Source organism: Lepidochelys kempii, chromosome 6, assembly GCF_965140265.1.
Source record: "Lepidochelys kempii isolate rLepKem1 chromosome 6, rLepKem1.hap2, whole genome shotgun sequence".
Classification (NCBI taxonomy): domain Eukaryota; kingdom Metazoa; phylum Chordata; order Testudines; family Cheloniidae; genus Lepidochelys; species Lepidochelys kempii.
In genome coordinates, this window is record NC_133261.1 from 79,494,532 (window position 1) to 79,518,891 (window position 24,360).

The window sequence follows — 24,360 nt, forward strand, 5'->3', positions numbered from 1 at the left end:
GTCTGAGCAACAACACAGATTTCCTGCCTGTCTCTGCTTCACATCTTTCTTGTGATAGACCCTAGACTCCAGCTTCTGACCCTGGTTTGTCCCCAGCTTCACTGTTGGATTGCTGTCTATAACCTGCCGCCCAACCCTGGTCTCCTGGTAACCTGACCCTGCCTGCCTCCTAACGCCTGACTCTTGGTTCACCATCTGGACTGACTCAGTCTTCTGATCTCCCAGTAATCTGACCCTGCCTGCTTCCTTACTCTTGGTCTGCCCATTGACCCATTTCGGACTCTAACCTCTTGGTTCCTGACTCGGCCTAACTCCCGACTCCTGCTCCAACCAGTAGGTCTGACAGCCCACATCTCAGTCATGATACTGGGTCCTCTCAGACAACAAGGAAAGAAGATACTCAAGCAACTCTGTCTATGTACAGAAAAGTACAAACAGTACCTCTTGGTCAATAGACCAAAGTCAGCTGTTCTGAAAAAGAGTGAACTCTTGATTCTCATCACCAGGGTAAGATTGACCAATCTGATCAGTACAAGGAGATTGAGAGATGTCAGAGAAATTTAAGACTTGTAGGTAGTTCTGTAGTTGCCTTCCATTTATTTTCTCAATAACCTTCTCCAAAATTGTCATAAATATAAAGGGAAGGGTAAACCCCTTTGAAATCCCTCCTGGCCAGGGGAAAGCTCCTCTCACCTGTAAAGGGTTAAGAAGCTAAAGGTAACCTCGCTGGCACCTGACCAAAATGACCAATGAGGAGACAAGATACTTTCAAAAGCTGGGAGGAGGGAGAGAAACAAAGGGTCTGTGTCTGTCTGTATGCTGGGTCTTTGCCGGGGATAGACCAGGAATGGAGTCTTAGAACTTTTAGTAAGTAATCTAGCTAGGTATGTGTTAGATTATGATTTCTTTAAATGGCTGAGAAAAGAATTGTGCTGAATAGAATAACTATTTCTGTCTGTGTATCTTTTTTGTAACTTAAGGTTTTGCCTAGAGGGGTTCTCTATGTTTTTGAATCTAATTACCCTGTAAGATATCTACCATCCTGATTTTACAGGGGGGATTTCTTTATTTCTATTTACTTCTATTTTTATTAAAAGTCTTCTTGTAAGAAAACTGAATGCTTTTTCATTGTTCTCAGATCCAAGGGTTTGGGTCTGTGGTCACCTATGCAAATTGGTGAGGCTTTTTATCCAACATTTCCCAGGAAAGGGGGGTGCAAGTGTTGGGAGGATTGTTCATTGTTCTTAAGATCCAAGGGTCTGGGTCTGTAGTCACCTAGGCAAATTGGTGAGGCTTTTTACCAAACCTTGTCCAGGAAGTGGGGTGCAAGGTTTTGGGAAGTATTTTGGGGGGAAGGACGCGTCCAAACAGCTCTTCCCCAGTAACCAGTATTAGTTTGGTGGTGGTAGCGGCCAGTCCAAGGACAACGGGTGGAATATTTTGTACCTTGGGGAAGTTTTGACCTAAGCTGGTAAAGATAAGCTTAGGAGGTTTTTCATGCAGGTCCCCACATCTGTACCCTAGACTTCAGAGTGGGGGAGGAACCTTGACAAAAATAAAGAGATTTGAGACCAAGCAATAGTGGAGAGATCGGGGGAGAATTTTTTTTAAAACTTATTTCTTTCAGAGAAGTAAGAACCTTGCTTTTCTGAAGGAAGGTATTAACAGCCTCTTCGAATACTGGACTCACTTTTAAACTTTACTAAATGAGAAGGAAGTGTGCTGATTCCATACATAGCCTCATCTCAACTCGTTCCCACTCAAGGCTGCCCACTACTGTTGATTGTTACAGCTCCCTCTGATATATCAGTACAAGAGAGGGTGTAACCACTTTTTGCTGCCATAAACTCACCATTTTTCAGACTCTTCTGCTTTAGCATATTCAGCAGGGTTCAAGCAGCCATATATGTGTCTGACCCATACTCATTGGATAGTTTGTCTTTGTGAATCTGCACTAAGGGTTCTGAACCAGCGTATTGAGTTGTTTCAGAAGATCTTGCCTATTGCACATTATTTATTTATTGCTTGTTTCTTTGTACTGCCTGCTAGGAGCCCTGTTCATGGACCAGGACCCCATTAACCTAGGCAATGTGCAAATAGAACATAAAGAGGGCCCCTGCCCTAAAGAGTTTACAATCTAAGTATAAGACAAGAGACAACAGATGGATACAAACAGATGGGTGAGTACAAGGAGACAATATTAGTCAGCTTGGTTGGCAGTGGTATAAGCAATCAGTGCCCTAACCATTGTCAGGGGTTTTTTTTGAAGACATCAAATAACAACAACAAAAGGAGAGTTTTAAGGAGGAATCTGAAGGAGAATAATGAGTTAGTTTTGCAGATGTTTACAGGGAGCATGAGATACAGCATACGGGAGAAAATATGGAAGTGCTTATTTGAAAATTTAACAAGTGGGCAATGTAGGCTGACATCATTGGCCAATTGGAGACAGCCATTGACATCTCAGTAGCGAATCAGAGTTGATAAGTATGGTGTGCATAGACTGTGAAGGCGCTTGAAAATGAAGACAGGTAGCTTATGTTTGATACAATAGAGAAAGGAGAGACGGGAGGGATGCAAAGAGGGGTGATATGATCAAAGCAATGAGTTTGGGAAATTATCTTTGCAGCAGTCCTCTGAATGGGTATGAGCTGGCAAGATTTCATTTGTCAAGGCCAGAAAAAAGGATGTTGCAGAAATCAAGAAATGAGATTATGAGAGTTTTAGCTATGTGGATGGATAAGAAAGGACATATCTTGGAGATGTTATGCAGAAAGAACCTTCAAGAATTAGACATGGCATGGATGTGAGGACCAAGAGAGAGGTCCAAATTAGGGCTGTCAAGTGATTAAAAAAAATTAATCGTGATTAATCATTTTTGGAGGTTTTCTACATTTTCAAATATATTGACTTCAATTACAACACAGAATACAAAGTGTACAGTGCTCACTTTATATTTATTTTTATAACGAATATTTGCACTGTAAAAAACAAAAGAAATAGTATTTTCAATTCACCTAATACAAGTACTGCTGTGCAATCTCTTTATCATGAAAATTGAACTTATGAATATAGAATTATGTAAAAAAAAACCCTGCATAAAACAATGTAAAACTTTAGAGCCTACAAGTCCACTCAGTTCTGCTTCTTGTTCAAGTTTGTTTACATTTGCAGGAGATAATGCTGCCTGCTTCTTGTTTACAATGTCACCTGAAAGTGAGAACAAGTGTTTGCATGGTGTTGTTGTAGCCGGCGTTGCAAGATGTTTATGTGCCAGATGTGCTAAAGATTCATATGCCCCTTCATGCTTCAACCACCATTCCAGAGGACAGGAATCCATGCTGATGATGGTTGCTGTTTGATAACAATAGAAAGCAGTGAGGATCAATGAATGTTCATTTTCATCATCTGAGTCAGATGCCACCAGCAGAAGATTGGTTTTCTTTTTTGGTGGTTCAGGTTCTGTAGTTTCCGCATTGGAGTGTTGCTCTTTTAAGATTTCTGATTTCAGAAGGCACTTCATATTCTTAAACCTTGGGCTGAGTTCTGTAGCTATCTTTAGAAATCTCTCATTGGTAACCATCTTTGAGTTTTGTCCAATCTGCAGTGAAAGTATTCTTAAAATGAACAACAGGTGCAGGGTCATCATCCAAGACTGCTATAACATGAAATATATGTCATAATGCGGGTAAAACAGAGCAGGACACACACAATTTTCCCCCAGGGAGTTCAGTCACAAATTTACTGAACACATTATTTTTCTAAATGAGCGTCATCAGCATGGAAGCACGTCCTCTGGAATGGTGGCTGAAGCATGAAGGGGCATACAAATGTTTAGCATATCTGGCACGTACATCCCTTGCAATGTTGGCTACAGAAGTGCCATGTGAACGCCTGTTCTCACTTTCAGGTGACATTGTAAATAAGAAGCGGGCAGTATTATCGCCCATAAATGTAAACAAACTTGTTTGTTTTAGTGATTGGCTGAACAAGAAGTAGGACTGAGTGGACTTGTAGGCTTTAAAGTTTTACATTGTTTTGTTTTGAGTGCAGTTATGTAACAAAAAAACCCTACATTTGTAAGTTTCACTTTCACGATAAAGAGATTGCACTACATTACTTGTATGAGGTGAATTGAAAAATACTATTTCTTTTGTTTATCATTTTTACTGTGCAAATATTTGTAATAAAAAAAATAATATAAAGTGAGCCCTGTACACTTCGTATTTTGTGCTTTAAGTTAAAATCAAATATTTGAAAATGTAGAAAAACCTCCAAAATATTTAATAAATTTCAATTGGTATTCTATTTAACTGTTTAACTATAAAACTGTGATTAATGGCGATTAATTTTTTTAAGTTAATCGTGTGAGTTAACTGCAATTAATCAACAGCCCTAGTTCAAATCGAAGGTGATACCCAAGTTATGGGTCTGAATGACAGGCAGGATGGTGGTGTTGTCCACAGCAATTGAGTGGGAAGGGCTTGGAGGGAAGATTAAGAATTCTGTTGTAGCCAAATTGATATTGAGCTGATGGCTAGACATCCATGAGGAGATGTCAGGGAGACCGGCTGAGATATTAGTCAGTATAGAAGGAGACCAGTCTGGAATAGCATTTACGGATGTGTTTACCCAGAAATAAGGTGTAGAGGAAGAAGAGATGGGGATCAAGGCTAGAAGCCTGTGGATCCCACACAAAAGCTGGAGAGGGGATGAGGAAGATCCTGCAAAAGAGACACTGACGGAGTCATTAGAGAAGTAGGAGGAGAATCTGGATAGGACAGAGCCATGTAAGCCAAGGACAAGATTTAAAGAAGAAGAGCATGGTTGATGGTGTTGAAGGCAGCTGACAAGTTGAGGAGGAGGATGGTATACTGGTTATGAGCTTTGGCTAGGAAGAGATTATTAGAGATTTTGGCAAGAGTTGTTTCTGTGGAATGCAAGGAGCAGAAGCTAGATTGGAGAAGGTGTAGGATATAATTGGAGGGGACGAGCTGTAGACAGTGAGTTTTTGTTTTTAAGATTGGAGAGACTAAAATTTGCTTACATATTGAGTGGAAAGAGTCTAAGGAGAATAGAGGTTAAGGAGAGCTCAGGTCTGTTAAGACAGGGGGAGAGATTTAGAGTGGAAGGAGGAAGGAAAGGCAAGCCATGGAGGGGGGAAGGTCATGAGGTATTTTGTCAGTTTTCTCTTTGAGAGAAAAGTGGAAGCTGGAGGAGGGGAGGGTTGGAGGGATGAGTCAGAGACTGAAGACTTGGGATTTAATTAAGTTGGAGAAGGAGAGTTGTTCATAAAGAAAAATAGTACAGTGAAGGGGGAGAGAATGAATTTGTATTGGAGGAAATCATCCAGGTCACAGGATTTCCACTGTGCAACACGAGAGGAACAGTGAAAGTAGCAGATGTTGGGGGTCAGCCAGGGCTGGGAATTGGTAGGGTTGATCTTATGATAGAAGAGAGGAACAAAAGAGTTAAGAGTGGAGGAAAGTGAAGCATGGTGAGAATCAACAATCATATCAATGGAAGAAAGGCAGGGGAGGGCTGAGAGCAGATGAGAAGTCATCAGTGCTGATGAAATGGAAATGACAGAGAGGCTGAGTGACAGGGAGTGAAGGAGGGGCACGGTGGGCAATGCTTTAAGAGACCAGATGATGGTCAAGAAGGGAAACTCAGCAATAGAGATCAGAAAAAGAGCAGTGCTTATTGAAGACCAAGTCATGTAGTGGCCTTTTTGGTAAGTGGAAGAGGTGAACCCGGACTGCAGGTTGAATGAAGAGGTGAAGACTAGGAAACAGGCAGATAAAGGGCCAGATGGGTCACCAACTGAAGCTGAAGTCACTGTGTACGAGTGTGGAAGATTGCAAGGAGAGAAAGAGAGAAAGCCAGGAGTCAAAATCGTGTAAACCATCTTGAGTTTCGTCTTTTGTCTTGGTGAAATTTGCAAAACAGATCATTTGCTCTCTGGAGGAAGTGTTAAACAGCAAGAGACAACATAAGAGAATCACGCATTCAAAAAAATACTCCTTTCCAAACATGGTATTCCATCCTAAGCTTCCATGTCTATTGCTATTCTTCAGCACAAAATGAATTAATTGATAAAATTAAGAACGTAGCAGCTGTATAATGTAAGTTTGCAACCATATTTAATCAGAATTAGTATTCTGTGGGAGTGGAGAGAGAGAGATTACAATGTAGATTTCATACGCTTTAGGGTCTCCACAGAAGGCCACTAAGAAATGGTTCTGCAGGATAGGAAGGCTTGAAGAATCCTATTCCTCGTACCGTGAACGAGCACTGAAGCAGGTAGCAAAATCAGTAATTTATATTCTGTAGGCTTTCATATTTTGAAACACAACTTGAAATAAATTTAGCAAAATTGTCAAGACATTATAAAGAAAATATAATATTTCAACACTAAAAATATTCTGAGCATTGATTGATTCTGAGCATTATGGAAAGCTTCTAGAAATTGAATATTCACAAAAGCACTTTCATCTACTAGGTGTACCACAGTAGATCTGAGATATGATGTAAGAAGGAAAAGACCAGATTGTTACATAAACGTTTCCATTATTCTATTCTACATAGGTTTTTATACTGCACTAATCACTGTAGTATCTGAGTGCCTTCCAGTAATGCATTAAGCAGTATGACTACACATCTGTCGCATGTTGTTTGTTTGTTCTCTCATCCTTTCCCCAGAGGGAGAAGTGTGTGGAGTAGAGTGACATGTTTCAGTAAGATGATTTGTTGGGGGTTTTGTGCTTTTTTTTTATTTTAAATACCTGTTTCCATGTATCAGAGGGGTAGCTGTGTTAGTCTGTTTCCATTTGTTTACATTAGAGAAGGCAAGGTCAAAGAAATGCACCTATCACTTGGTGCAGAAAGTGGTAAAGTTTGTGATAGTCCTTAATTCATTCCAGAGACTCAGACCACCCTGGTGAAGGTTCTGTCTTCCACACAAATGAGCTTTACGCTTATTGTTGAGAATTCCATTGTGCCGGAGAAGCAAAGCTGTCAAACGTGGGCTTCGTCCCAGAACTTTAAAGGGTGTTTTAGGTGTCCTGGGCCCAGGCCATGGAGCACTTTGAAGATAAGGACAGAGACCTTGAACTTGATCTGAAATGCCATCCACATATCTATGCTAGGTTGAAGCACTAAAATAATTGCTTTTTTGTTTAGCCTTGCTGTGGTTCGTGAAGACATAGCATTCAATGGTATCATTTTACTTTGCAGTTGCACCTTAATTCAGCAACCTAACTGCATATTTGTACCGTAGTGGTGCTTTGTAACATCCATCATTGTAAATTGTCATTTGCATTCAAATTCCTGCATTGCCTGTACCACTATGTACTATGCTGAAAAGAACCTAGGACACTTGGTTTGGAGAGAAAAAAGACAGGAGCAAAAAGTCATTTATTGAAATGTAATGTATATATTTTACATACCTAACTGGCAGAATAGTCCTCTTATCATCATGCATACCTTACCATGGAGGGCAACATATATTAGCAAGTACCTCTATTTCCCAGGGTCTTGGTCTGATCTATATGTTCTCTAATTTGTCATCTTTTTCACATGTAGTATTGAGTACTCTATATCTGTGTACAATGGTAAAGCTTTCTCCTGTGATTTTTCTGTTTCTTTGGTCCTTTTCAATTTGTCTTGTGTTTTTGAAAGGATCCTTCTCCACTTCCTCTACAACCAGGAACCAAACCAAACCATTCAGTCAGTACCACAGCACTGATCCCTGTAACTTTTTACATGTCTGATAGATATGCTAAACTGACAGCCTAACTTCATATTGATTGAATTCACAGATACATTGAAGCAGTTAAACGTTTCTGGCTTGAACCCACCTGAAAAACTGGACAAGGGTAGATTTCTAAAATTATTAATGATGGAGAAACCCGAAGAAGCCACTCCTTATGTTGTCTGCACTGCCCAAATGCTCCATAAAGTGAATTAGGAATGTGGAGACCAGCCAATATACTATACCAGGTTGCTTGTACTTTTTCCCCACATACCTGCCTCAATCATGTGGAAGGGTGATAATTATAACAATGCCAGTCACAATAGCATATGATGAGGTGGGATTCCTGTGGAGGCCGGAATAAGAATAGTAAATAATATATTAACACTTGTACTGCAGCTGAGTTACTGTAAAGCATTTGGGCTTCTTGTGTCATGCATCTAATATGACTTACATATGTCGTTATTGTTTTGTGAGAGACAAGATGGGTGAGGTAAACCTTTAATTTGTGACAGAAACTCTGAGAAGATACAGTGGAGATTTTATTTCCTGCTTTTTTGACTTTGCCTTGCAACTCCCATTGTCAACACACACTTTTAAATTCCTTAGAACTTTCTCAAGAAAACTCCTTTCAGGATGAAATTTTCTGTTTGTTCTCTACCCAAAGCTCCTGAGAATTATAGCAGAAAGTGTGAACAAAATTGATTTGGCCATTGTTGGTTGAGTTATGCAAGTAGGGAGACTGGGGGAAGAATCCCATATGTTTTATTGAAATACATGCATTCATATAATGTTTTTGAAAATATCTTAATCTGGAAACTTCCAGTTTGGCTTTTCTGCAGCCCTTTGAGGAAGGAAAAAATATTTAAGTCTGTGCAGGATGGAAGTTGATCTTTGATGTCATATTAAAGTAATTTTAATAGATACCGGATTCAATGAGAATTTTCTTAATAAATTACAATCAAATTCTATTTTTTCTTCATCTCAAATTTTCATGGCTAAAGAAAACACTGTACATACAATATGTTTAGTCTTAAAATGTTCGTGCACATAGATCTCTGTATGACCCTGGAAGGAGGCTTTGCTTGGATTGTCAAACTCTTACAGTTCTATTTGGTATGGGCTGTTAGATCTCTCTCTCTCCCTCTCATCACAGTATTGTCTGAGCACATTCCAGTAGTGCATGAAGTGACATGACTAACATCTGTCACTTGTCATTTGTTCTTTCTCTCCTTGCGGGGAATTGTATGTGCAGTGGAAGGTGGAGAGGTTTAAACAGTTAGGTAGGTTCCTGTGTTGTTTCGTTTTCCAATCTGTGACTGGTCTCTGAGAAAGTGCCATCTCCTGCACAGATGAGCTTTACTCTTGTGGTTGAAAGTTCCATGGTGCATGGGTAGAGGAATTATTGATCATGGCGTTTTAGGCAATCTTTTAGGTCACTAAGGGCAGGCCTTTGAGTGATTTGAAGATAAGAACTGAAACCTTGAAGTTCACATATAAAACATATATTCAATGTTTTCATTGCATTCAGGAAACGATAAAGGAGCTGCCCTGTATATAATTTAACAGGTATAAATTCTCATGCACTGTAAGGAAAGTAAATTGGCCTTGTTGACAAAGTTGACTAATAGAATTAACCTTGCATCAAAGGCTGATACTTGAAATCCAGTGATGGTCTCCTTTTATTAACAGTTTTTCATATCCTTGTTCTCTGAGTCAAATTGATCATTATATTACATTTTCAACACCAAATTGACTTTAGGAAGTGTTCGTAATAACAGTGCTACTCTGAAGGTTTCAGAGTAGCAGCCGTGTTAGTCTGTATTCACAAAAAGAAAAGGAGTACTTGTGGCATCTTAGAGACTAACCAATTTATTTGAGCATAAGCTTTCGTGAGCTACAGCTCACTTCATCGGATGCATTCAGTGCTGCTAAATTATCACTTCTTTTGTGATATCACTGGGAGCATCCCCTCCTCCTACTTGAGAGACCAGTAACATCATGGAGGATTTTTTTCTCCTTCCTGTTAGTTCTGCTGTAGAGGCCAGATTAACGGGAGCACTGTGGTGCTGGAAATAAGTGTAGTAACACTTTATAGAAAACTGGACCTTTCAGTCTCTGCTTCAGACAACTTTATTTTTTTGTTTTTTGGCAGCGGGTTAAGCTTTGATTTTGGTAAACCTTTATTTTTAAAGTCTTAGTGTTTATTGAAAGCATGTCTGGAAAGTTTTTAAAGTGTAGTTTTTCTTATTTTAATAATAGATCTCAGAGAAAGGGGAATACATATGAATAATCTACCAGTAACAATATAAAAGTTACAGCCTATTAAAAATATGAAAGTGAAATTTCCCTGGAGAATGATTAAAAATTAATTGCCTCTGAACACAGCATCAAAATCTGTACCTCTCTGTAAACTGCTGCTGCATTTAGTGCCAGTGCCACAGTGCTACTTTTAATCCTTCTAGACTCTCTCGCAGGATTTGTATGGGATCAGAGGAACATTCCAGTGAAAACAGTAAACAGTTGACTGATAGACTTCAAGGCCAGAAGGAACCTTCATTATCATCTAGCCTGACCTCCTGAACATTGCACAGAACCTCACCCACCCACTCCTGAAATAGACCCCTAACCTCTGGCGGAGTTACTGAAGCCCTCACATCAGGGTTTAAAGACTTCAAGTTACAGAGAGTTCACCATTTACACTAGTTGAAACCTGCTTTAGAGGAAGGTGAAAAAACCCCAGGGTCTTTGACAATATGACTTGGGGGAAAATTCCTTCCCAACCCCAAGTATGGCGATCAGTTAGACCCTGAACATGAGGACAAGAATTCTCTGTAGTAACTCAGAGCCCTCCCCATCTACTGTCCCTTCACTAGTAGTGGCTTTTGCTGATGGGCCAAATGCCATTGTAGGCAGTCCCATCATACCATCCCTGCCATAAACTTATCAAGCTCAGTCTTGAAGCCTGTTAGTTTTTTCTCCCCCACAGCTCCCCTTGGAAAGCTGTTCCAGAACTTCAGTTCTCTGATGGTTAGAAACATTCATCTCATTTCGAGCCTAAACTTGTTGATGGCCAGTTTATAGATATTTGTTCTTGTGTCCACTTTGGCACTTAACTTTAAATAACTGCTCTCCTTCCCTGGTATTTATCCCTCTGATGTATTTATAGAGAGCAATCATATCTTCCCTTCCTTGGTATCACATGACTAGATTGCTCCTCCCACAGAAGTATCCATGGCAGAAGAAATCTCCCTGAGGTTCCTCTTGTGAAGTTTTTACCAGATTGCTCAATCTGAAGATATGGGGTTTCCTTTCTTCTTCAGATATTCTAAGGTCCATGCAGATCTTTAGGAAAGTCCTGTAACTCCACACCAGTTCCAGGTGTCCTTTCTCTCTCTGGCTCACCTGCCTATGAACCTCCCCTTAAAAGGGAATTCCTAAGTGTTAAAACTTTTTAACAAATCACATCCCCCTCTCCTCTCTATACTCACCTTGATCACCTTGATCGATTGGTCCTTCAGCCCTCAGATAGATTGCGCCAATCACATGTCTTCCATTCTTCTCTTATCCTGGCCTTCCTTCTCTGTGTGCAGCCATATCTTTTCATGATAAAACCTTCCCATCTCATTAGTAGTCAGCTGAGCGCTCGTTTCAGTTCCACTCGGGTACCACTCGGTGACAGCTGTAGTCCATTGATTGTCACTGAGCCTAACTATATGCCTGGTACATCGCATTTTACTGTACCTGCTTTCATCGACGACGTCCTGCACTCCACTCTGCTGTCTGATCACTTCACTGAGGACTCAGTCGCAGATTGAAATCCCCAGAATTCTTCTTTCCATCGCCCTGTCCGTGACAGACAGTTGTTGCTCCTCTGTCTTCGTCAGCACCCATGTTTCACTGCTGTACATTGCCGGCAGTACTGTTGAGTTGAAGAGTTGGCGCATGTTGTCTTCTTGATTTTTCCTTGGAGGCCATCCTCGATAGAATTGAATGCACGCCAATCAGCTTTCTTTCTTCACGAGAGTTCATCTTCCTGATCATGGCACATGTTAATTTCTTGACCCAAGTAGATGTATTGTTCAACTTCTTCTTTCCTCTCTATAATAATAATTTTAAAAGTGATTCATGTAGGTTGGATAGCATGTGTATACTTATCTGTTATTGAGAATACAATAAAGGACAAAGATATGTAAAATATATGCATTCTACCAACACAAGTGACCAAATCTGCGGTATTTTATTATCAAAATACTCTGGCAAGCAGGCCAAAGAAAGGAAAATAATGATGATAATCAACCTAAAAAAATGCAAATGTGTAGCTACAATACAAAGTTTCCTTACTGAAAACTAAAAGAAGCAAAACTGTTTAGAAGTTTTACGAATACTAAAAGAAATTGCAAATGAGACATTCAGAAATTGTGTCCCATTGTATGGATGATTAACAGATCACCAAGGAAGAACCTTGAACCCAAATATATATATGCATGTGTAGTCACATTAAAAAGGCACTGTAACAGGGTGGTTTGTCCCATAAGGGCTGAAGGCCTGGAGCCAACCTGCCTTGATTATTGAAAAAGCTGCTGCCCGATGGAGGACAGCTAATACCCCTTTTAAAGAGCAGCAGTAAGCTGCAGAGCGTGTGTAAAGGCTCCTTCAGGGAAAACCCTGACGCTATTCGAGTTGCCCTAGCTAGGAGGACTAGGTGTAGCCTGCTAAGATAGGAGGAAGAGGAAGTTTGGAAGTCAGAGCCTGAAGGCTGAGGCCCAGCCAGGGAAAGCTTGAGAGACGATGAACTGAAACCCTGCTCCAGGACGGAGACCTGGGGACCCCTACCAAGAGGAGAAAGAGACACTGAAATGAAAATGGGGCCTGGAGGGTCAATGTGTGTAAAGATTAAATAAATTGGATCCCAGAAGGAAATGTTTTAAGCTACAATTTGGACTGTGATGTGGAGATATTGAGCAACCAAGAGGGGAAACAGAGGTAGGATGCCACACTGACCTCTGGCCACAAGGGGATGCTTGAGACACAGCTGCCTTGCTACAGGCACAATTGAAGTTTAGCCACCTTTTGGGGTTCATAAACCAACACAGAGGAGCTCTGAATTCAGCAAAAACTATCAAGTTAGCTATAGTTACCTTTTGTTTAGCTTGACCATTTCAACTGCCAATCTTTTTCTAAGATTGCTGGTTTTATACAGTTTTCATCCTTTCATTGATAAGCTGTTCTTTTTAGCTTGACAGTTCCTACATATGAAATGCTTGTCATCAGGTATTGCATATGTTACATTGATTACATGAAAGAATGTTGAAGCCTTAATGATCTGTGTTTTGTCAGTGTAAGAACTTAGCAATAGCCATCAGGTGATGCTGTTCAGTTTGACAGTTATACTTTGGGGAAGATATCAAAGCTAATATCTAATCTGTAGTATAAGTAACCTTCCAAGGGTATAATTTAGGATGATTTGGGACTACCATCATCCCAGTGCTTCCGCTATGTTCAGCATTTCTGAGGATTTATATTTCTTTTTGTTAATCTTTTCACGTTACATTTTAATTGTCTTTACAATACTAGTGATAATTTCTTATTTCTCTTTTAGTTTTGTATTTCTATTACAGATATAATAGAATCTAAAATATAGCAACTCAAAGAACTTGTCCTCTGATATGATTTATTTGGAAGGAAATGCAGGAAAAGATTGTCCAGGCTGTAGACTTAATGGGGCTTTATGCGATATTGGTATAGTTATGCTACTGTGTGGCGTTAGAATGCACTTAAAATAATTTTGAAGCTGAAGAAATGACTGCTGTATTGACAAAGATGAAAGTAGTAGTTGGGGATGAAGAACAACGTTAATTTAGTGCTGAGACATCTAAAAACTTACTCATAGTTCCTCCAGGTCATGTAGATATTTAAAAGGAGTGTTATTGACCAGACAATTCTTGAATTTTAGGTTGATTCCTATCCAGCCTTCAGCACACCACTTTTGGAACTCCATGAGTTAGGGCTTATCTACACAGTGTGGCAGTGGGGAGAAGAGGAATTTTTAAGCATACTAATGCGTTGCACACTAACCAGCCCATGTAGGCCCTGCTGTTGCACACTAAAAGTTCCCTGCTCTTCAACATAGTCAGTACTATGTGCAACAGGTTAGTGCATTTTAGAATTCAAACTCGTGTAGTGTGCATTGCTGCACCATGTAGACAACCCCTTAATCCTCACTTATTTCTATTCATTTTCATTTTATTGATTCTCAGACTGATGTATTATTATTGATTGCTATATGTACATATGGCATTTTATAAACAAATAAGTTCCTGCCGTGATCTCTAATGGGTAAAAACTCTATCTTACAAATACATACTAACGAGCAGAGTGCTTAATGCTAGATATAATCCTATTATCTGTAATTGAGCGCTGTCTCAGTTGACTTGGGTAGGACAATGCTTTGCAGTAGGTATTGTGCAAAGTAGAAAGTGTTGCAGGATCAGGCCCTAAAGTTCTGATGAAGGAAAACACTAAAAGAACTGAAGACTGTTGGGCCATGTCTCTGCCCACTGTTACCAACACCAGTTAAGCTTCACAGGATGTTTGGAGCCACAATCTAGAAGGACCACCGCTGCTGCTGTGTTAAGCATTATGACAGGTATCTGGGCTCAGGTCCTGGTTAAAATGGCTCCAACAGCCAGCAGCTCATCTATTCTAGAGCTCCAAACAGTGGTTAACTCCTGTGAAGCTGAACTTGTATGAGCAATTGTAAGATGCTTTTAGAAAACTTTCTTAGTGAAGACATGGCTTTTGAGGGCAGCAAGTTCAGATTCTAGTATTTGAGGGAAGAAAGTAAGTTTTGTTTTTCATTTTGGGTTTTGGGGTTTTCTTTTCTTTTTTTTCTCTCAGTTGCATGTTTTTAATGCTTAATTTTAAAGTTCTCTTGTCACTGGTTACTTTTGAGGCATAGCAAGGAAGCAGTACAGATTTTCATTCACCACTTTGCTTTAAAATTTACTCTGTGATTGTTAATGGTGTTTACAGATCACAGAACTAAGAGAAGAAAAATGTTGCATCACCTTGCATGCCTTATATATTGTAGCCCAGTTATGCATCTAAAGTAGAGTTATAAACTATAGTTGCAAATTAGATTGCAAACAAACTTTGCTTAAGGCATGAACCATAAATTAAAGTAATAATCATCTCTGTAAGACGCAACTTTTTCCCACTGTTCTTTTAAAATAAAAAGGAAAGTAGGTCAGGGAAATTTAGGATATTTTAGAGTATGTACAGTATTGTATTGTTTGCCAGTACCTAATTTACAATTACAGATCTCCATGAATATTGAAATGATTCAGCTTCCCATTATAAATGTATGTGGCAGTTTGGTTGTTGATCAGTTTATGAAGTTAATGCAAATGAAACTGTCTTCCTGTCAGCATTTGAAATATATAATGCAGTCATGTTGTATATTCAGGGACAGGCCATTGACAGTCAATTAACAAGTTTGATTGGTATGTCAACTCATTCTTTTGAATTGTTAATAGTATGTTAATAGCATTCATTTCTTTGTGCAGTCCCATTTGCAGCTTCACAGTTACAGCTATTTTTTATAATTCTGAGTAACCTAAAATAGTGCCTTAATAATAGATTATTAAACACCTGTCTGGTGTAGCTTAGGGAGGTTTTTTAGACTGGGAGTTTGCAGTGGATCCCTTTGATATTCAAATCAACAAATGATAGCCTTTTTATTCAAAACGTAAGTTCTTTTGATGGTTAGCTTGTTAAGAAATATTCAGCTCCAGTCTGACCTGATCTGGTTTCCCATGGAAAAGATCTGATGCTGTTTGAAGGTTCATAAATGGAATGCCAATGACAATTTGTTGTTGACGTTTTGCTGCCTCAGCCTTCAGATGCTGCTGGTTGATGTGCCGCTTTAGCTTCACCAAATAATGCTTGCAGGTAAATGATCTTCTGATTGATCAGATCGTTTCAAAGCAAAGAGTTCTCTTCTGTGGTCTGTACTCATGGTTTTTTAGGCTTGGAGGGGTACTTTAAAAGATGCATCAAAATTGACAGATGAATCTTGAGGCAGGGAATGATGGGAGACAGCAGAATTATGGGAATACTTTTAGTGAATAACATATTACTGAGAGTTTTGAAGACCTTCAAAGATCTATCAAACCAGTTCCCCAAAGCAGAGTTATTTCTCCTTTAAAAACAAAACAAAAACAAAAAAATCCTGGGTACACAGGTTAACTCTCAGTTTCCTGTGCTATCAACCTGTATTGTTCTCTAATGGTATTTTATAGAGCATATTTCATTTTATTTTTCAACATCACCCCTTTCTCCATTAAGAGCCCGAATCCTGCAAGGTGCAGGGTGTTCTCCATTCCCATTGAAATCCTGGCACCCCTCTCCCCCCCAAGCAGGTGATTTTTGTTGAAGTTACATGAATTAACCTGTTCAGGCCAGAAAAGCTGTAACCTCCGTGGTTTGTTGTTGAACACCATTCATTAGTATGTTGCCAAATGTACCTTTTGACATAAAAGATTAAAAGACATTATGCATTAATTTTAACAAACTAACCTCCATATTAATAAAAATAATTCCATTTGGTTTTATCTGGAGCAAAAATTATTTCACAACTAAAACATTGGCTACGTCTATTTATAAAAATAGTTAATTAAAACTCACAGGTGGAACAACTAAAGCCCCATTAGATTTCAGTCCAAAAGATCATGTAAAATATATTTTGTATAAAGTCTCTTGGGGACTAATTTAACTTTTGCATCCTCAGTTTTAACATTTTTTGACAGGGGTTTATAAATATTATGCGTTATTTTGACTGACATTGAAGGCCATAGTTGAAAGCTATTTCCTCTCAGGTTGTAAGGGTAGAATGTAATACCGGATCCTGCATTGACTATTGGAGGTCCCTTTTACAATGAAAGGACCCAGTAGTTTCCCTATAAGATTAAATTTTTAAAAAATATTCTTTTTAACTGTTTTCAGAATAATTTGTATATATTAATTCTGATGAAGCATCTGGTTTTAGCTGAGGAATTAAAAGATCTTGTCTGAGCTGATTTCAAATTTCCAGCTATAATACCAATAACTTCTTATCTTAATATCAGTGATAACTTTCTTCATCTTTTAGTTTCTGTTCCTAACATACATTTCAAGTAGTACTTGTTATGAAAGACTTCTTGGGAACATCTCATGATGCCCAGAACCTTGTGTAAGTGTTTCAGTTTCCTTTTATTTTCATGTCGGTTTTATTTAGATTTTCCCCCTATCATTTTCATTTTACCTCGTGTCTCACAAGCCTAAAAGAGATTAGATGAGCAAAGCATTTTACCCTAAATGGAGACTGCATTTCATTGTTTTAAATACAGAATCATCTTGTCGTAAATGTTCTCTACAACATAAGATTTAGCACGTGCTGAAATATCTCTTTTTATTCTTAAACAGAGTCAATATTTCAAAACATTGTTGATTTCTTAGCTGTTTAATAATAACCATGTCTCAGACAGTTGGATTGTTTTAGTCTGGTAGTTAAAGCATTTTAGCAGGAGTAGCAGCAGCAATAGGCATAGTTAAGGATAAATAACAATTTCCATTCTAGATCCCTGTTTTTATTTGCTCATAATTTTCTGAGGCGCTGTATACACTATAAATACAATCATGTCAGGGACCCTATTTATAGCATACTTGTACCTAATCCAGTTACAAACCCTAAGGCTTGATTTTACAAACACTTACTGCTGGACTTAGCAATTACTCTCATGAGTAGTTCCACTGACTTCAGTTCACATGAGCTTTACAGGTCAGCTGTCCAAGCCTGACACCTTTGGTTTGAATCTGAGTTTTCCTTCTCCTAGGTGAGCTGCCTTGAAGACAGTCCCACGAAAGAGTTCCCACGTACCCCGTCAAGGCTTTTTAAAGTCAGTTTTTATCTACCTTAACATGTTTTTTAAAGTCAGTTTTTATTTACCTTAACATGCTCATCATAAGGTCTAAAGAGGATTTTACAGAGGTAGCCAGGCCACCAGGTACTTCCCTTGCCCTCCTGAGAGATGTCGCCCATTGGTCTGTGACTGCGTATTGAATATTTACAACCGTCCTGCATATCTTCAGGATGTTCCCCTACCTGCACCTGTTGGGAGTTGGTTGCTCCTACACAGGGAGCTACCTTAGAACATGCTATTTCCTGATGGCTTAATGATAGGTGAGAAAGATTGTGAGACCCTGGCAAGCCAGTTTTGAACAGTGGTCATACAGCTTTGAGCAGGCTGAACTTAGAGTGAGGCTATGATAACTGAGGCAGGAGGATGCGCCATAAAGGAAATATCACAGGCAGAGAACTTAGAAGAGAGAGAGAATTTAAATAACTAGGATCAATGATTGCTGTGATGGTACCCTACTGAGTGACGTCCGGCATCATAGTAAAGCTGCTTGGTGCAAATGGCGGGAACTGACCCCAGTTCTCTGTGACAAAAAGATGCCAGTAAAGTTAAAAGATAGTGTATAAAACTGTAATTCGATGCATCTTAATATATGGAATAGAGACTTGGGCAGCTACAAGAAAGGCAATCTGTATGCTCTCCACAATGGAAATGAGGATGTTGAGGAGGTCAAATGGTTGGATATTCCATGACAGGAAACAAAATGAGGTTGTAAGGGGCCTAGTGCAGGTTGTGACAACTGAAGACAAGTTAAGGGAGGCCATGCTATGGTGGTATGGGCACATCTAACAGAGATCTGAGAACTGTATCAGTAAAATGGCTCTTGCAATGACTGTGGATGGAATATGACAAAGGGGGAGACCAAAGACACGATACATTTCCCGGATATCAGCAGACCTCAGAGAGACCAGTCTGCATGACAGCCTGGCATATGATCATGAGTTTTGGGGCAAAAAAGCTATAAAAGTTGCCAACCCCAAAGAGGGAAGTGGAAAGAAGAAGAAAAAGATTAGTTCCATTGACACCAACAGGACTACTCATGGTAGCAAGTTTGCAAAATCAGGATTCTGGCTCCAAGTTATGGTGTAGGATGGTTCTTAACCATGTTTTGCACCCTACTTTGATCTGGCCAAGCCTTTTTCCTGTGGCCCTCCTAAAGTACATGAGCCAGATTTTCTGTTGGTATCTTGCCAAATAATACCAGACTGCATAATTTGCTCTTGCTATTGCCAGTTTATTGCAAACCAGCAGAGCTTCAAACTCCTAAAGAGTTGAAGATCTTTTTCTTTTTTTAAACACCTACAGAATACCATGCAAATATTTTGAGAGAACCATAATTGTCAAGGTTCCTCACCCACTCTGAACTCTAGGGTACAGATGTGGGGACCTGCATGAAAACCTCCTAAGCTTACTTTTACCAGCTTAGGTTAAAACTTCCCCAAGGTACAAATTAATTTTATCCTTTGTCCTTGGAATATCCATTGCCACCACCAAACTCTAACTGGGTTTACTGGGAAACGTAGTTTGGACACGTCTTTCCCCCCAAAATCCTCCCAATCCTTGCACCCTACTTCCTGGAAAAGATTTGGTAAAAATCCTCACCAATTTGCATAGGTGACCACAGACCCAAACCCTTGGATCTGAGAACAATGAAAAAGCATTTAGTTTTCTTACAAGAAGACTTTTAATAGAAGTAAAGAATTCACCTCTGTAAAATCAGGATGGTAGATACCTTACAGTGTAATTAGATTCAAAACATAGAGAATCCCTCTAGGCAAAACCTTAAGTTATAAAAAAGACACACAGACAGAAATAGTCATTCTATTCAGCACAATTCTTTTCTCAGCCATTTAAAGAAATCATAATCTAACACATACCTAGCTAGATTACTTACTAAAGTTCTAAGTACTTACTAAGACTTCATTCCTGGTCTATCCCCGGCAAAAACAGCATATAGACAGACATAGACCCTTTGTTTCTCTCCCTCCTCCCAGCTTTTGAAAGTATCTTGTCTCCTCATTGGTCATTTTGGTCAGGTGCCAGCGAGGTTACCTTTAGCTTCTTAACCCTTTACAGGTGAGAGGATTTTTCCTCTGGCCAGGAGGGATTTTAAAGGGGTTTACCCTTCCCTTTATATTTATGACAATAATCAACCATAATATTAAGACTAGAGGAAAAGATGTTACAGTAACTGAGACAAGAGATGATGAGAGCTGGGACAAGAGTTTTAGTTGTGTGGATGGAGAGAAAAGGCTGTATCTTAAAGACGTTACACAATAGAGTCATCAAGATTCAGCATACCCTGTATGTGAGGTTCTAGAGAATGATCTAAGTCAAAAATTATGCCCAGGTACCTGAGGGATAGTGGTGGTGTCCACAGTGATCAAGAAAGGAGGTAGTGTGGAGGGCCTTGGGGGAAAGGTTAAAAGCTCTTTTTTAGCCATGTTGAGTTTGATCTAACAGTTAAACATATTCAACGAGATATTCAAAGGCCGAAATTTAAGTTTGGATGTAAGCAGAAAGGTCTGGAGTAAAGAGGTGTATCTGTGAGTCATCAGCATGGAGATGGTAATTGAATTGTGTTTGTGGATAAAATTACCCAGTGCTAAGGTATTTAGGTTGGGGGTACCAGGGACAGAGCCCTGTGGAACTCCCACAGAAGTCTGGGGACAGGGGATGAGGAAGATCCTGTAGAGGACATGCATAAGGAGCGATTAGAGAGGTAGGAGGAGAACCAGGAGGACAGAGTCACGTAAGCCAAAGGAGGACAAGATTTTAAGAAGGGTGTTGTTGATGATTGTTTCAAAGGAGACTGACAGGTCAAGGAAGATGGAGGACGAAGTACTGGTTCTGAGGTTTTGCTCGGAAGAGGTCATTAGAGACTTTGGCAAGAGTGGTTTCAGTGGAGTGCAAGGGACAAAAGCCAGGTTGAAGAGGATGTAGGATGGAATTGGAGGAGAGGAACTCCAGACAATGATTATAAACAGTGCTTTCAGTAAGGTTAATAAAGAAAGGGAGAAAAGAGATTGAGTGGTAGTTGGAGAGACAAAGTGGAATCAAGGATGGGGTATTTTAAGATGGGAGCATGCTTGTGTTGTGAGGGGAAGAGCCAGAGGAGAAAGATTTCTGCCAGAGATATTCAACAGCATGACAGGTTTCAGAGTAACAGCCGTGTTAGTCTGTATTCGCAAAAAGAAAAGGAGTACTTGTGGCACCTTAGAGACTAACCAATTTATTTGAGCATGAGCTTTCGTGAGCTACAGCTCACTTCATCGGATGCATACCGTGGAAACTGCAGCAGACTTTATATATACACAGAGAATATGAAACAATACCTCCTCCCACCCCACTGTCCTGCTGGTAATAGCTTATCTAAAGTGATCATCAGGTTGGGCCATTTCCAGCACAAATCCAGGTTTTCTCACCCTCCACCCCCCCACACAAATTCACTCTCCTGCTGGTGATAGCCCATCCAAAGTGACAGGAAATGGCCCAACTTGATTATCATGCACATTGTGTAAAGAGTTGTCACTTTGGATGGGCTATCACCAGCAGGAGAGTGAAAGCCCTGCATCTCACCATAGTCTGTTACCAGATGTGAGGAGAAGCGATCTCCATAAGTGAGGTCAGAGGTCAGACAAAGGGATCCAGATCTCAGTGAGAGCCAGGAGCTGGAGGGAGTGACATATGAAGAATTGGTGGATGGTCATGATTTTTGCAGAGATGTGGAGTGGACATTCCAGACAGCAGGAGAAATAAACTTTAGCTACACAGCATACTACCAATTAAGGCACTGATCCTGTGTTAACAAATTCAGTAAGTTTGCGCACAGGTGATGAAATCCACACTAGCGGATCCTGAGGCGCAAGATATAATACATATAATATATGTGTATTTGTTATCTTTTGTGGGATTGGTACTGTCTGTCTTTGCTTTAAGTTCATTATGTTTTAAAATTAATTGTGAAGGATATCGAGTGTGATATAGACAGTTATATGTGCATAGTTAAATTTGCTTCATAGACTCATCCGCTGCCTTGCACCCGAAGGAAGATTGCGCTACTGTTGAAATGAAAATGTATCATACATACGTGCTAAAAAAAGGAATACATTTTCATATACCTGGGAATATGCTGTCTCCACCCTGTGTTATAGCCTGATCCTACACCAGTGGTGTCAATGGGAGCTTTGCCGTTGACTTCACAGAGTGCAGGATGAAACACCTAGTATCCCAACTTGTGCTTTTCTGGAGTTTGGCTTTATTGCATATGAGAGAAGACCATGTACATGGTCAAGCATGGATTGGGGGGGAAGGAGGAAGACTGAGATGTGGAACAGTCTGTTGTATATGCTGTTGTATAAGGCATTATCTACTCTCTCTCTCTCTCTCTCTCTCTCTCTCTCTCTCTCTCTCTCTCTCTCTCTCTCACGGAAAACTCAGATATTAAAATGTTCAACCTATAAAGTGAACAGTCGGACTGAATATTTTGGCCTGAATAGTCTTTCTCTAAAGATTCAGGGAAGTGTGTTAATATTGATTGAGCTATTATTTAATTTTTAATTTGCTTAGTTACTATATATCAAGTCCCTGTGAGACTAGCTATACACAGAACATAATTAGAACTGTATGAAATGACACTACTCTGATACTATGAAAGTGATCACTTATATATTGATAGTGTGGTCAGCTGTTTGCAAATAAGTTTTATGTGGCTGCTTCTTACCTGTCTCCCTGTTATCCCAAAGCAGCATCTTAAGGCAGCCAGTGACATGCATGAAAGGCATATTTTGAATAAGAATATTAAGTCAAGTGGCTGCTAGGAAAGTGCATCTTTACCATGAGAATGGAATGTCACTGTTAATGTGTTTCATACACTGTGAATTACTGTAGTGTGATGTACCGCTTTCACCTTTCAATACAGAGTATTTGGCTGCCTAGCCATCTCTCTTCTGTTTATAATCACACTAATCTATGGAGACGGTTGGCATGAGTAAAGATTGTAAAGACAGATAGGAATGGCAAAAACCTAACTCATTCTTCATAAAATTTTATGACTGCAATCTTGATTCTCCTTGGATGCCGGATTCCAGCACAATGTCACAGCCTTGAATGATAGCAGCCTAGAAATTTCTCCAGTACTATTTTATAATAACAGTTCTGGAGTGATATTTTAATGTACAATTTAGTTATTAAAAGGAGACATATTCTTAGTGGCAACTTTCATTACTGTAGGTGTACAGTGAGATTCCTTTCTAAGTACATTGTGTGTGTGAGAGAGAGAGAGATGGATCATACACACATTTTTCAATCTGTCTATATAATATGGCCATCCCAAATTCATGCCAGTAGATCAGCTTTATACCACATTGGCATGTCTTCTTTGTCTCTTTCCCTATATCTATCCTATGTATAGTAAGTATGTATGCGTGTGTGCTCTACACAATCTCTCTCTCGTTGTTCATTCTCTCTCCTTCCCTATATCTGTATCCATGAAATAGGAAATAGACAAAGAAGATACAATGAGAAAGAAATATATAGCACACAAGCACACACTATCTATCTATAGGAAAAGAGGCAAGCGTGATTGTGTCGTATAAAACTTTATCAGCAAAAATTTGGGACATGATTCATAACTGGCAAATGCACAAATGAAACCATAAATTATATATCCATGGAAGACATCCCAGATGAGTGTATACAAAACCTTGATACCACACCACCCTATTGTGTAGGCTATATAGTTTATATTGTGTATAACCTTACAGAGATTCTGAAAAAAAGTTATTTCTTCTATTTTGTTTAGTCTCCCCCCGCCAGTAAAATCAAATAATACCATTCCATAATACCATTAATCTATTTATAAAAGCCTCACAAGCAGATGCCAATGTTAACTACTAAATTTTAAAATGTCATAAAAATACTTAAAATATTCTTTTTGCATAATCAAGGTATGAAGTCTGATATCTCAAGACCTTTTACAGCGAGACACAAGTGCTGTAGCACTTCAGAAATATGCAAATCGCACTTTTCCAATTGTATAATGAATTCATTGATTTCTAGTTGTGTTGAGAACTTAAACATGTCAGTGGACCAGGACTAAATATTACCTGTCTTGGAGCAAGCATCTCCCTTGTGCTAGTGCTGCTGAATTTGGCCATGTGTGTGATCTGTGGTTGATATCTTTGGACAGAGACTGTATCGTCCTCTGTACTTGCTGAACATACTTGCACCATTAAATAACAATAATAATTCATATTAAATTTTCTTTTGGGGGCTTTCATCCCATTACTTGTAGTAACACCACTTGCATCACTCACAGTATTTCCTGTTCTTCTTAGGGCTCTTTGAAAATTTTCCATCAAAACCATATTTCAATGGAAAACTGAATTTTTGACTAAACATGATTTTTTGTGGAAAGTATCTTCTTTCTAAAGAAAATTTTGACTTTGTCAAGATGGAACATCTTGAAACTTCCATGATGCATTGCAGCAGTAAGAGGGGGTATATGATGCCTCCTGGTGATTGTCATCCATCCATAGAGCCAGACCCACTGGGGCATTAGGCGACAAAACTACACCTGCCATGAGACACTGCAGAAACAAAATGTTAGGTTCTTGGCCAAAACTTTTCTAGTTTTGAGTAATAATT

The 24,360-nt window shown here is 39.3% G+C and overlaps 1 protein-coding gene across 2 annotated transcripts in view; it reads left to right on the forward strand.

Annotated features, from left to right (window-relative positions):
* The window catches only part of DPH6 (diphthamine biosynthesis 6), a 376,150-nt gene that overhangs the window by 234,530 nt on the left and 117,260 nt on the right, over nucleotides 1-24,360 (forward strand). Inside the window, exon 13 of one of the 2 annotated variants that reach the window (XM_073348880.1) lies at nucleotides 17,629-17,691. The exons of the other annotated variant lie outside the window; for it this stretch is intronic. Within the exon in view, the coding sequence (XP_073204981.1) occupies nucleotides 17,629-17,691 (63 nt within the window). The remainder of the gene's footprint in view (nucleotides 1-17,628; nucleotides 17,692-24,360) is intronic. 2 annotated transcript variants of the gene reach the window in all.